The sequence below is a fragment of the Sminthopsis crassicaudata genome, chromosome 2 (assembly GCF_048593235.1).
Source record: "Sminthopsis crassicaudata isolate SCR6 chromosome 2, ASM4859323v1, whole genome shotgun sequence".
NCBI lineage: Eukaryota > Metazoa > Chordata > Mammalia > Dasyuromorphia > Dasyuridae > Sminthopsis > Sminthopsis crassicaudata.
The window spans coordinates 135,149,804-135,165,179 of record NC_133618.1 but is presented as its reverse complement, the minus strand read 5'-3'; the positions used below and the strand labels follow the sequence as shown (position 1 = coordinate 135,165,179).

General features: G+C 34.2%; 1 protein-coding gene across 4 annotated transcripts in view; it reads left to right on the top strand.

Moving 5' to 3' along the window:
• ZMAT4 (zinc finger matrin-type 4) overlaps positions 1-15,376 on the top strand; it is a 756,392-nt gene that overhangs the window by 373,411 nt on the left and 367,605 nt on the right. For all 4 annotated transcript variants that reach the window (XM_074287328.1, XM_074287326.1, XM_074287329.1 and 1 more), the window contains one exon: positions 9,224-9,457. In XM_074287328.1, coding sequence (XP_074143429.1) covers positions 9,224-9,457 — 234 coding nt within the window. The remainder of the gene's footprint in view (positions 1-9,223; positions 9,458-15,376) is intronic.

The following is a 15,376-nucleotide window of genomic DNA, read 5'->3' as shown; positions in this document are numbered from 1 at the left end:
TTAAGCTTGGGTATTTTTATTATTATTCTAAGAACAATTGTTTTAGTTTAGCAGATATTTTGGAGCTGGTAGGAAATTAAAAGCTTATATGTAAAGATTGCTAGATTTGAAAGCAAAAGACCCTAGACCCCAATGTAGGTTCAATGACTGTATGATCTTGGACTAATCTTTTAAACAATTTGGACTGCAATTTCTCATATGTAAAATGTGAGAATTGTGTTAGATGCCTCTGGGGCCCTCTTCCAATTCTAAAATCTGTACTTTCTGGCCCAAAACAGTATTTTAGCTAAGGGGAAGAGATTTGCTCACATTTGGCCAGATAGTTGTAGAGACAAGAATTAAATCCCAGTTATCTAACTCTTGGTTTGTGTTCTTTTCATAAGAGATCTTGTGTTTAATGTTCCCCCATGGAATATTATGGTTAGTTCTTTATCATACAAATTCTTCATCCTCAATTTGAATAAGAAATCCTAGGTAAAAACTGTAAAAAGGCCAAAAAAGGCTCAATCAATCTACAATTAGAGTGTATCACCTAGACTAGTTTTTAAGAAAGAACCAAAACAACAATGTTTAAATAGTCTTTATAGGACGTTCAGAGTAGGGGGTGGGGGATTATCGTGCCTATTACTTAATGAAAATTAGAAACATGCAACAAATGATTTCTAACAGTAAAGTTAGATTAGTCAAATGTTTCCCTCTCCTGAATACAATAACTTCTTTTATCCTCTATATGTGTTCATTCAATCAGCATTCATTAAGTAATTACTTCCTGATAGTCAGTTTAGAAGATGCTAAGTATATGAAGAAAAAAAAATTATTTTCTGTTCTCAAGAGTTTTCATTCTATTGATAGATAGGATGGATGTAAGTGCACCAAGATAGCATGTATACAAAAAAGTATAAAGTTTTATGAACTTTTAGAAGCAAAGGGATCAAGATAGTCATTGTTTAGGTAGTGACACCCATTGCAAGCTTGAAAAGAACCTAGGAATCCTTCAAGGTAGAGATGAAGAGGCAGTACATTCCAGAATACAAAGGCCTAGAGAATAGAAATGAAATGTCAGGAGGGGATCAAGGCACAGGTCGGATTGGCTAGAACAATGAATAAAGGAGAATGAATGTGCAATAATTCTGGAAATGTTGGCCAGATCTAGACTCTGAAGTGCTTTTACAAGTTAAACAGAAGGACTTACTCATCTCAAAGACAAGAAAAAGAGGTGGCTATGAGAGCTTCTTGAACAAAGGACTTTCTTGTGCCTAAGTTTTCTGACTCTAAATGTAGTGAATAAGCCCATAAATGGATATATGGTTGGGTAAATATAAAAAGAAGAAATTACCATATGTCACTCACCTTGTCTTTACAACCCTGAGTTTCTCACATTTATCCAATTCCCTTTGTTTTAGACCACACTATCCTTCCTGCCTCTTTTTAGTATCTCATCAGCTTCTGATGGGTTTACATGTAAGAAAAACATATAGTTAAGGAAATCTTAATCTGGATTTTGGTGGGAGAGAGGAAACAGTCACAAAATACTCAGAAGAAAAATTAAATTCTGAGCAGAATTATCTGACTGAAGTTCAGAACGTTACAACAATTACATATAACATATAATTAACAGTGTTTTAAAGATTATAGATTCTTCATGAGAACTTTGTGATTTATATTATAAAAAATATTTTGTTCTCATTATATAGGTGAGAAAACTGAAGTCAAGTAAAATTAAATAATTTACTCAAAGTCACACAACTAGAAAGTGTCAGTAGTGATCTGAACACATATCCTCTGGTCTAAATAAAGTGTTCTCTCATTGCATCATCTTGCCTCTTATAATATATAAGACAAAGCATTTTTTAAAAAATAAATTAGTTATTATCACCTTATTTGATAAATGTTGAATTTTACATCATTTCTGATGGTATATGATGTAGAAGATTGTTGTTCAGTTGTTTTAATTGTGCTTGAGTTTTCACGATCCCATTTGCCAAAGATACTGGAGTGGATTGCCATCCTTTATTCAGCTCATTTTACAGAAGAGAAAACTGAGGCAATTCGGTTAAGTTACTTGCCCAGGGTCACATAACTAGTAAGATTTTAATTTGGGATGATCAAGAATCATTCTACTTTAGGACCTGCACTGTATGCACTTTGGCATCAGCAAGCTTCTTAGATATAGGTATCACTTGATAAAATCAATTTATTTCATCTAAAAGGTGATTAATATCATTAGGAAGATGACTAGGTTTAGGGGAGGAGATATGGCCAATGATCATTTTATGACCCATGGTTTGGCAACACTTTGAATCACTTCAGATCAAAAGTCTGATCCTTAGCTCAATGGACTCATAAATCAACCCTTCAATTCACCCAGAAGTCTCCAGGCTCTTTAAATTTAAAAATAATGAATTATAAACTAGGATATCAATTTATTACTTTAAAATTAGATTTTCTCAAGCCTTTGCATGGGGCTGCTCCATCCTAGATAGTAGGTTCACTCAGAAAACCAAATTATAAAAGAGAAGATTGCTTGGTGATCAGAAAACTAGAGCAAAATGTATTTAAGGGATATTTTAATCAAGCTGATGAAAGCTGATGGATTTCCCTTTTCTAATCTAGGGATATCATCTCTTAGAGGCCTACTTCTACAGTTGTCTAATGTCCTATTTTATATTGCTTCTTAACTTCAATTTTAGAAGGTAATACTTTCTGACCTTGCCTCTAAATTCCAGTGTATCCTATTTCAAAGTTTTTGTGTGTATGTATATTTGTATTTATGTGTGTCAACTTAAGGAAAAGTGAAATTACACTTCAAAACTACCTGTTCTTTAGGTTGTGAACTTTGGATCTGTTTTCCCCATCATAGAACTGTTTTTTCACTTCTGTAATGCATTTTCCATGAATTATTATCTATTATGTTCATTTGTATCTATGTACCTTTTATATTCCATGAGACTTAAAACTATGTAATAAGAGCCCACGTGTTTATAAAACCATCTCATCAGTTTTACATAGCAATTTACACACTGTATCTTCACCTAAAAACTACAAACCTTTGTGAAGTAGAGATTGTGTGTATTCTTATCCCCATTTACATATGAAACTGAGATTAATTATGTAGCTAGTAAGTGACAGATTCAGGATTTGAAACTTAGGATCTTCCTCCTGATTCCACCTTTAGTAAACTAAACTAAAAGTTGTAATGGTATGACCTGGATACCCTGTGGTCCTTGAGATAGTTTCAGCTGAGTCATGAGAGAATTTTCATAATAATATCAATTGTTTTCATATCTAATAGAGCAAATATTGGTAAATAAAACCTCTCTCTGGGGAGGTCCTCAATAGTTTTAAAAATTGTATGTTACTAAGAGCAAAAAGTTTGAGAACCATTGCCCACACTATGTTTCTTCTATGAGGGCAAATGATGATATAGTAGATAAATTATTCAACATAGCAAGTATTTCATAAGTATTTGTGGAACAAATCAATGAACAAATAAGTGGTAGGTTGCATTTTGCTGGTCTTACCTTCAAGACCCTAGTAGTTTAGTATTCAAGGACCAGGCTACTATAAAGCATCAAAGGAAACTTTTGATCAATATTATTATCATGGTAAAAAATATATGTAAATCTAATATAGCCGTTTATATTTATACAATTATCTTGCTGTATGAGAAAAATCTGATCAAAAAGAAAGAAAAATTAGAAAGAAAATAAAATTCAAGCAAACAACAACAAAAGAAGTGAAAATGCTCTGTTATGATCCAGTCTTAGTTCCCATAGTTCTTTCTCTGAGTGTAGATGGCTCTCTTTATCACAAAATCATTGGAACTGGTCTGAATCATTTTATTGTTGAGAAGAGCCACGTCCATCAGAATTGATCCTTGCATATGTAGTTGCATGTGTACAATGATCTCCTGGTTTTGCTCATTTTATTTAGCATCACTTCCTGTAAGTCTCTCCAGGTCTCTCTGAAATCATCCTACTGATTGTTTCTTACAGAACAATAATCTTCCATAACATTCATATACCATAATTTATTCATCCATTCTCCATTTGATGGGCATCAATTCAATTTCTAGTTCCTTGCCACTACAAAGGGGGCTGCCACAAACATTTTTGCACATGTAGGTCCCTTTCCCTCCTTTAAGATCTCTTTAGGATATAAGCTCAGTAGAAACACTGCTGGATCAAAGGATATGCACAGTTTGATAGCTCTTTGATTATAGTTCCAAATTCGAGCCATAGTATTTCAACAGTGATTTTCTGCATTCCAAGATGAGATTACTTTACTAAAAAGCCCTTAATACAAAATCAAGCAATAAAGTTGTTTTTTGCAGGGACTCTTCACAAAGTACTATTTTGGTCCCCCCAACTTCTAATCAGAAGGAATCTCTTGAAAGGAAGGGAAAAAAATCTGAGTTTGCTCCCATCATAACAAGAGATGTCTTCTAAGAAAATGTCATTTGCTAAGTAATTACTTCGGTGTCAGTTATCTTATCTAAAAGAGAAAGACCTAATTAAAAGTAATTTGTAAGCTAGGTGTGCTGATTAAGTGTTAATTGTGTTCTGGAATATAACAGTATTACCTCAGTTCTCAGCCTCTCTTTTAACAAACCCATATTTTATTGTTTTGGCAGCTGCATTCCATGCTGCACAAACACACTGAAAAAAGCAGCAGCTATGTTGCAGTATGACTAATAGATCATGTGAGAATTTGCTTTTTGTCCTCAAGACATTTTGAATTTCAAAAGGAAAATCAAATCCTGTTCAGAATATGACAGATATTGAGGAAGTTGGGAAGGGAAGCAAAGGTCCTGTTTGTGTGACCAAAGTTTTTGGAGAGGCAGCTTAACTTGGGGAAACAAGCACTAAACTATGTGTCAGGAGCTTAAGTTCAACCCTGAGCTCCTCCCCTTATTTTAGATCTTAGGAAAGTCTGGAAGCTGTTGTGAATGACCTGAAAGTCTCCTTTGAGCTCAGATATTCTGTAACTTCATGATTTTTAAAAGTATCATAAGAAATGGCCTTGACAAGCAGCTAATGTCTTTGTTCTTGACTTTTCCTTTAAATTCACATTCTCTGGATCCTAAACCAGATTGTAAGCACACAGCCTGAGAATATTTTAGATCAATAACAGGAACTGTCCATATCTTGAAATGCTGTGGCTTGTGATAAATTCCTTTATCAATTTAGAAAAGAAACATCTACTGCTACATATTCTGGCAATCCCTGCAACTTCCTGCTCCCTATCTACCCTCAACCCCTAAGGAAAAAAGTCTTACTTAAAGCAACAACTAGAAAAGCAATTTTCAAAGTAGCTAATCTTCTCTTTTCTCATTTTTTTCCTCTTTTGCTCTGTTCTCCTCTCTTTTGCTTCTCCCCTCTTCCTTCTCCTCCTTCTTTCTGTCTCTATCTCTGTTTCTCTCATTCACTGTCTCTCTTTGTCTTTTTCTCTGTCTCTATCTCTTTTTCTATTTCTGTCTCTCTGTCTCTACACATAAACAGCTTGAAATGACTTTAGAACAAAATTCTTAACCTGGGATCTGTATATTATATATTTCAGTGATCCTAGGAACGTGGATGAGAAAAATATGGATATATTTTTATGTCAATATAATCTTTGCAATCCTATGTATTTTGTTTTACATAATTAAATTAATTATATAATTAAAGACATAATTCTGACAAGTCCATAAGCTTCACCAGACTGACAGAGAGAGCCATGATACAAAGACTAAGAACCTCTGCCTTAGAATAGACATACAGATATCAACTGCATTTGTTTTCTTTTTGGTATAGGGAACTCACAGGTAAGGAAACATTCTCTGCCATTGCAAGTCAGCAACTTCTCTTGCATTTTATAGTATTAGAATGCTGATTAAAGCAATGAAGAGTGAATAACTGGCTAAAGCTAACATAGCCAGCATATCTCAAAAGTGGAATTTGAACACATGATGCCATGTTGCCTTTCTTAGAACATAGACATTAATTCAATTGCACATGTTTACCTTATAGCAGATTGCTTTCTATCTTGGGGAGATGGAAGGGAAAGGGAGAGGGAGAAAAATTTGGGACACAAGTTTTTGCAAAGGTAAACATTAAAAACTATCTTTGCACATATTTAGAAAAAAAGAATACTGTTTAAAAAAAGAAATAATTTGATCCAATTCAATAATTATGTAGTTAGTAAATGATAAAGTTGAAAGGGAATTTAGAACATAAAACAAAATGATTTATAAGAAACAATAGCACCCAGGCAGTTTGCCGTAGTGAAAAAGTACATTGGATTTGGACTTAAGGGAGAACTGAATCCATATACCATCTCTGACTGGGGGTGACCATTGAGCCAACCCACTTCATATCTCTAAGCCTCAATTTTCTTATCTATAGAATGGAAATATTGATGTCTTTCTAAAGATGTTTCATATCCATTGTTCCTCAAATATCTTTCTATCATAGTTTGCCAGGATTGTTAACTAGTATAGATGAAACCTGAATTTATCTAAGTACTTGATTGGGTACCCATAGCTCAAGCTAATGCCATGAAAATAAAGCTTGCTATATAAAAGTCATTACATGGATCCTTCTTTTCCTAAGAAGACAAGACCTCATATTCAGAATTATATCCATGGGATTATTTTAAGCACCATTCTTTCTTCCCTTCTCCCCAAATGTCACTCAGATATCAGTCAGCAAGTTGCTTTGCTGTTGTTGTTTTTCCCCTCACTATACATCTGGTATAGTCTAGTGTAAACTTCAGTAGCAGAACAGTTCTAAAGTACTTCCATATGCAGCACCCTTCCGGATCCCCCCCCCCCCGAGTTAGCTTGCTGAGGCAAAACTCTGGTTGGGTTATTGTCTTAACTATATTGTAGAGTGCTTGTAAGGATCAAGTAATATAATGCATATAGATCACTGTGCAAACCTAAAAATAAATGGTGCCTATTATTATCTTTTTGTGTGATAATATATGTTATCATTATTATTAATATCATTTTCATTGATGGAGATGAGTAGATGGAGCTCAGGCTCAGAAGACAGGTAGATCTGAGTGTGAATCCTGCCTCAGACTCTTACTAACTGTGTGACCTTAGGTAGACATTTATTTGCTTCAGTTTCATCATGTATAAAATGGGGATAATAAAAGCACCTACTTCCAGAATTATTGTGAGAACAAAATGAGGTAATGTTTGTGAAGCACTTTGCAAACCTTAAAGTATTAAATGAATACCATTATTATTTTTGTTGTTATTGTTTCTATATTTTGTTTCTATCTATTGTTTCTTATTATAAAAAAAACAGGACAGGTCTTTAGAGTATAGAATATACAACAAGAATTGGAGGGAAATTTATGATGTAAAACAAAGATTTTGAAAGCAACAATGGGATTTAGAAAAGAAAAGCACTGATTAGATGCATAGCTTCTTAAACTGTGGGTTGCAACCCTATGTGGGATTGTGTAACTGAATGTTAGGGTCATGAAATTATGATTTATTATCAGTAAATGGATTTGTAATTTATATACCAATATATCTGGAGTTGTGTAAAAATGTCTTAAGCAAAAAGAGGTTGTGAGTGACAAAAGTTTAAGAAGCCCTGCAATAGAGAAAATGGACCTTATAGATCATCTATTTCAGATCCATTTTGCAGAGAAAAAAAACTGAGGCTCAACTTGGGGAAGGAAATTGCCCCAAGTTATAGCACTACTAAGAAATCTGTCATCATTTTAAAAGGATTTATTGAAGCCTCAGTTTTATTTCTAATATATTCAGATTGTAGAGAGTAGTGATGTTTGAAATGAGAAAGCAGGGCTCATTCGCTAGTGGTTCACTTTCTCGTTCTGTATATTTCAAATAAAAATGAATTTTCACTTCAGTGTTGATTTTGAAATAAATCTTTTTTCAGAGTTTAGCAAAAGACTTGCGTCTTTCCTCCTGGGGGTGGCTCGTTCCTTAGATTGTCAGGTTTTTGCAAAACTCTATGAAAACTCAGCTATCAATAAATTATGAGGACTTGGTAGCTGCTCAACTTCATTAAAGATGGGTTGGCAAAGACATCTGATGGATTAGTACTAAGGAATAACAATGGAAGTGCTTTCTCTGTGGTCTCTGCCTTACTTGGTGAAAACACAAGTAGAATGATTATTGTTAGTTCATTCCTACCTTTTATGTGAATCCTTTGTGGTCATAATATATTATCACACATTTAAAAAATATTTTGTTAGGTCTGAAGGTCAATCTTAGGTTGTTATATTTTCTACTGAGAAACATTCTTGTATAGGAAGAAGCAAGCAAGCCAGCAAGCATACACTTATTAAGTGCCCACTGTGAGCCAGGCATTGTGTTAAGCACTTATTTCTTATTATCTCATTGCATCCTCATAAGAACCCTGAGGAGATTAAATGATCACATTGCCAAGATCACATAGCCGGTAAGTCCCTGAAACTGGATTTGAACTCAGGTCCTCCTGAATATAGGTCCAACACTTTTCATAGCATCACCTTGCTGCCTTATGGAGTGGAAAGACTGAAAAACTATCAGATGTTCTAGAGTTCACTCTTATTATCTGACCTAGTCAAAAAAAATTTAATCACTCTGGGCTAGTCAGTTTATTTTTCTATAAAATGATGTACTTGGTTTACTTATCTTTTTTCTATTAACAATTCCTTCAGCAGTCTGATGAAGCCTATGGACCTCATTTTGGGAGGTTCATAAAAGGAAAGATGTATCTTCCTCCTCTTCTAAGTTTATGGACCCCCTGAAATTGGCCAGCAGACTCTTGGGGAAGGATCTGTGGACTTGAGGTTATTAACCTTTAGATTAGTTGATCTCTAAGGTACTTTCTAAAACTAAGAATACAATCCTATGGCCTTTTTTAGCCCTTTAATTTACTTTTGGGCAGCTCTATCCAACATCCTGAGTCTCAATTTCCTAGTTATAAACTAGAGATATGAATGTACTCTCAACCTCATTGAGTTTACTGGAGATCAAGTGAGATCATGTACAGAAGTGACTATAAAGAGCTATATAAATATGAGCTATTATTATTGTGCATGTCATTATTTTAATTAAGTAGCTATGCTTAATATGCAGCTCTCAAGTTGCTATATTTGATTCTTGAGCTCTGTGACTAATGTGGGGGTATCTTTCAACTTCAGGTGTTGGAAAGAAAATGTAGGCAATAGTGGCTTAATTGTAGCCTTTATTTCTGAATGTTTCCTCTTACAGAAACCCCCTTGAGTCCACTCAAGGCACCTCACTCGGCCAGCACCCCAGGGGTGGCTGTGTCTTCACCCCATCGGCGAAGAGATTCAGACAGATACTGTCAGCTCTGTGCAGCCTGGTTCAATAACCCTCTGATGGCCCAGCAGCATTATGAAGGCAAAAAACACAAAAAGAATGCCGCCCGGGTGGATTTGTTAGAACAACTAGGGAAGACGCTGGATCTGGGGGAATTGAGAGGTAAGGGGGATGAATTACTTAGGAGCAAAAGGTACCAACTCTAAGGCAATGGAGACTCTCTAGTCCTGATGCTTCCAGTCTTGAGTCATTTCCATCCTTGGTCTCTGCATGAGAAATATTAAAGTCAGAGCCAACAGATATGTTTTGGGATAGAATAAGCATTAACATTCATTCCTGTGCTATGTCATGTGACCTTACAACCACCTGTGATGGGGCTGCTGCAAGTAGGATGATACCCATTTTACAGGTGAGATAAATAGGATTCACAGAAATTCAGTGACTTCTTAATGAGTATATTGACTTGTCAAAAACTAGAATTCACTAAAGTATTCCTGATCCAAGTCCAGGCCTTTATCCATTCATTATCCTACACTGCCCCGAGAAGAGGGGGGTATTAAACTGGGACCTATAATCTTGGGTATTTCTTTATTTTTTAACATTAAACAACTGTCTATGATATACGTGATAATAATTATAAATAACATTTATGTATGCTTACATTGTACATTGTATCAAATGATCTCATTTGATACTTTCTTAGGATCCTGCAGGGTAGTACTATTATCCCTAGCTACAAGATAGCTCAAGATTTTATACTACTTTTACAGATGAGAACATTGAAATAAATAAAGGTTAAATGACTTGGACAGAATTACTTAGCTAGTAAATGTTTAAGGTTGCATTTGAACTTTCAGGTCTTGAGCTCTACTGCATTATCTAGCTATGTCATCATATATACATGCATGTCTACATGGACACATGAAAAACATTATTGTGTATGCATGTAACCAATTTGTTATAATGAGATTGTGTGATGGCACTTATTAGATAACACACATATGTACATACACGTACCCACTCTTTTCTTTGTAATCCTGTACATTTTGTCTTATGCATTTAAAAACATTACTCTGAGGAAGGATCCACAGGTTTCATCAGATTGCCAATGGGCCACATTACCAAAAACAAACAAACAAACAAACAAAAAAAAACAAAAAGGTTTAAGATTCCATGCTCTGGAGTAGAAAGGATACTGAGTTTTGTATCATAAAATAAATAGTAATGTCTTTCTTTTTCCTGTTTAAAAATTACTCCCCCTGTGTATTTTCATAGGGAGATGTAGTGTTATGGAAGGGCATTCATTTGGAGCATTAGTTTTAAGTCCTAATTCTGCCACTGAATCACTGAGTGACCTTCATTAAGAAGCTTAATCTTTCTGGGCTACAGGTTCCTTCCCACTCTATAAAATGAGGTATTCAGATTAGGTGATTCCTAGTTCTACATTATATGATTCTTTCAAATCATTTAAACTTTTATTGGTGCTTTCTTGTAGGCAATTTCTTCTACATACCTTGTGATAAAAAACAAAACAAAACAACAACTTTAAGATCTTATATCGTTATGTATCCCTCTTAGCTAAAAGAAAACACAAGGTTCAATATTTCAGAACAATAAATGATCTCTCTGCAAGTGCCTTGGGAAATGTGTTTTATTGCTTTTTCTTGGGGGGACTGTCTTTACCATAGAGCTTGTCCAAAATAGTGTAAGAGTATCTCATAGCTGAAGGCCACATTGCACCTCCCTCTTCCTAGGAATGAGCACTGTTTGTTAGGGGATTCCATCATGACAGGGCACTGAAGGAGAAAAAGAGGGTTTTATTTATGTTTTCTGCCAGATATTATGACTTGAAGAAGAGTTATTCCTCGAGGAAATTCTCCTTCCCAGTTCTAAATGATTGGTGCTGCATCTTTTATGTACAGACACATATCTTAATGACTTGGGTATCTGAATTCTTTAGCATTTAAGCAGCCAGTCTTTTATATAAAAGACAAAAAAGATCCACCTTGACTTGATAACTCAATGTGACTCTGAGTCAGTCGCACATGGAATGTGATTAGCATCGAACAAACTGTCCTTGAAACTAACCTTTTTGCCAGCTATATGAAACATCCTGATAATACTTGCTATATGCACTTACTTAAAGGTTTATCATAGTACACTGCCAAGCTCTGAGAGCTTGGGTAGCCTGGCTTCTTTTAAAACTATTGATTATGTCATGATTGCTGGAAAACTTCCAATGGATTCATAATCATAGTCTGGAAAGGCATTAAAAGTTACTAAAAGAATAATGTGACTAGGGAATCTTAGCTGTGATTCCTCAATGCTAGTGCTATCTTTCTATTGATTATTTCTAAGTTATCTTGCATATAGCATTTTTGTACATGGTTGTTAGCATGCTGTCTCCCTCATTAGACTATGGACCGCTTCAGGACAGGGATTGTCTTTTGCTTTTCTTTGTGTTTTCAGTTCTTTGCATGTAGCATATAATAGACACTTAATAAATGCTTGTTGATTGGTTCTCTCATCTTAAATGAGCAATGGATTTTCTTGGAGTGGAGAAGGGTAAAGAAATCTGAAAGTTTACTTATTTGGAATTCAACACTAGGGTTATATCTTGCAGGAGGAGGCAGTGGAAAGGGTGGGAGCAGAGCAGAAGCTACAAGTCACACTTTAGCTACTTCTGCTTTCCTATCTCACTCTCATATAATGATTCATGGATCCCTAGAAGTGCTAAAATATTCTTTCCTCTCAAGTATATGTGTGTGTATATATATATGTATATTTGTGTTTGTGTGTACATATATATATATATATATATATATGTATCACATAAATATAATTATATGATTGCATGTGAATGTATTTTAGAGCACTATACTTCTGTGAATATGTTTGTGTGTATGTATATATGTAAAAGAAAAGATTATATGTATAGTTATGTGATTATATTGTGTAGGATACATACAGATGCCCACATGTGTATATATAAGTATATATTTGCTCACCAGTGCAAATATACATGTAAACAAGTTTTTGTGCCTATTCATGAACATCTAGATGGATGCATGTAGATGTACACATGCACATATACACTGAGAGTGTCCCAAATGTCTTATTTCAGTTTTAAGGTATTTAATCTTAAAATTATGCTGGCTTTGGGGAAACCTTAAATATAATCTATCTCTCTTCCTCTTTACTTTTGGTCTTTATATTCTGTGTTTTTCTTGGTTATAAATCTTTCTTGTGTCTGGGAAGAGTCTGCTGCTATCAATAGATACAGGCAATTTATGGTAGGGTGTGAGTGAAGATGAGGATTTCAGTTTCAGACATGTGGAATTTGATGTTCAGCTGGAACATTGAGGTTAGAATGCTTAGGAGGCAGCTGAAAATATGGGTCTAAAGCTCAAGGGAGAGATAAGAAAGAATCTACAGATATGAGAGGTTTATAAGTGGTGACAAATAAGCCATGAGTTTAGAAGAGATCTCCTTTGGAGAGAGTGGAGAGAGAGGAAAGAGAGGAAAGGTAAGAATATCTTAAGGGAACAATTAGTCTTTAAAAGAGGGATCAGGCAGTTGGAAAATGAACCAAGAGGTGTAGCAGAAGCCTTTGGGGAAGAGAGTACCAAAGTATAATGAACTGGGTAATCTCTGGGATACCTCCTGCAGAAAGGCTAGTAAGAATGATACTTGAGAAAAGATTATTAAATTTGATAGCTGAAATTTCATAAGGCTTCCAAAGAATAGAACTAGAAACCAGATTGTAGTGAGATGGTGAATAAATAGATGGGAGGGAATATTACTGTCCTTTCTACCATTCCTGAACCCCAATTTGGATTGCCATTTAGTCTTTATTTCTTTAGTTTATACACAAGAATGCAATGAGAAACTGTTATTTACTACATCCTCTGTGACTTAAGTCATTGAATTAATAAATTGCTGATTTGGGATTCAGACATAAATTCCCTAATTTCAAATCTTGGATTCTTACCCTACTAGAGTAATTAAATGGCAGGAAAAAAACATGTGTATGTTATATGTAGTCACATATGAGTATGTATATATCCATATATTTATATCATAAGTAGCTGTGTATAATAGAAATTATATACATTATATATGACTATCATATATCTCTACATAGCTATATATGTCTTTTACATATACTATATTTCTAGTTTTCTTCTTGATTTATTTTGGTATCATATGTGTATAATACATACACACACATATATTCATGCGTATAAACAATATTTGAATTACTAGAGAAAAGTAATAATGTTATTGCTTTAAATATTATATTAAAATATATATTTACTGGGATTAATATTATCAAATGATTATTAGTTAAATGTTAAAATTAAGTAATAACATATTAAATAATAATGTTAAATTTGATTTTGTGACAACTGGTCATTTTTGCTATCTGCTGATACCAGACTGATTCATAACAAATGTCCTTGATCATGAAAAATTAAACTGAGCTACATTCTCCAACTTTAATTAGCTCTCCATCAATTGAGTGGTGGATTTCAGGCCATACACACGTGTTTCATTGTTCTTTTGTTGAATTTTTAATTTTGTGGTTTTAAAGAATGGGTATTATTCTGAGATGTAGCTCTTAAAGAGCATACTTCATTGACATCTAAAGATATTACAGTAGTGATAGTGTAAGTGAATCAAGCATGTCAAAAATCATTTAAACACACAATGAAACAAGATCAGTACCATTAAACAGCAAAAGAAAATGTGGAAAACAACACCAAGAACTGATAGATTATTGCTGTATAATAGCCCACTTAATACTCAGAAAACAAGAAGTAGCCTTTAGAAGGATCTGGCAGTTGGAGATGTTGTCCATGATACCTTTGCAATGAAGCAAAGATTTCTTCAAGTTGGAAAATCAGTGAAAAGTATATTTAAAAACAAAACAAGTAAATAAACAATAAATTTGTTAGCCTCTATTATGAAGCAGAAAGAAGGATTCTCATGGGCAAGATAATAAAAATTCACAAGTACTAAAAGCTGAAAAATAGGAAATTTTACTAATGAATCTCATATTTTCATTCAAGAATGCCAAAATAATTGACTGAATCCTGACATTTGAACATCTTCATCAGGCTGTAAAATACCACTCAAAAAATATTTGGGGATTTTTTTTAACTTCTAGTTGGCCTGGAAGACATCTTCATTGAGAAAAGAATGAACTCTGATAAATATAAAGTTTTTTTTAAAGCTATAGGGTTAGCTAAGTGGCACAGTGGACAGACCCCAGAACCTAGAGTCAGAAAGACCTGAGTCAAATGCAGCCAGGGATCATGCAATCTTATCTCTTTGCCCCTATTTGCTTTAGTTGCCTCATCTGTAAGTTGAGTTGGGAAGTCTGAGTTGAGAAGGAAAGAGTGAACCACTTCAATATCTTTGCCAAGAAAACTCCAAATTGGGTCACAAAGAGTCAGAAACACTGAAATGACTGAAAAACAAAACAAAAAAATTAGTTGTGTTATAATAACCAAAATTGTATAATTATAATAGAATAATTATATGTATTATGTAGATAACTTTTATAAGATTTAAATTATATGAGTTCACAGATCATTGAAGCAAGTTTATCTGTCTCCTTTCTAGATCTGACTAGATAAAGCATTTATTATGTATTTACCATATGCCAGGCACCATGCAAACCAGTAAGAATACAAGCAAAAAGAACAATGATTTCTTCCCTTAATGAGGTTAAAATCTATTAGGAGAAGCCAACAAGGACCAGGTGGAAAAGCTATGTAAAGTGTTGGGACAGGTAGAGCTCAGGAAGGGAAATAAGATTGAACTGCATTAGAAGTGAACATTATTGTCATGGGTATTTCCACAAATGGAGGTTGAAGAGGAACTCATCAAAAAGAGTAGGAAGCTTGTGAGTGGAGTCATTGTCAGTGTGAAGGAGCTTCTATAGGTGAAGAGGTGGCAAAGTTATGGGGGTGTTGAGGCAGATTAGCAGTTGAATAAGTTTCTTCACCTTTTATAACCCATATATAATTATAGAAATGATCATATTTTATAATTTTAGAACTTGTCAAATGAAGA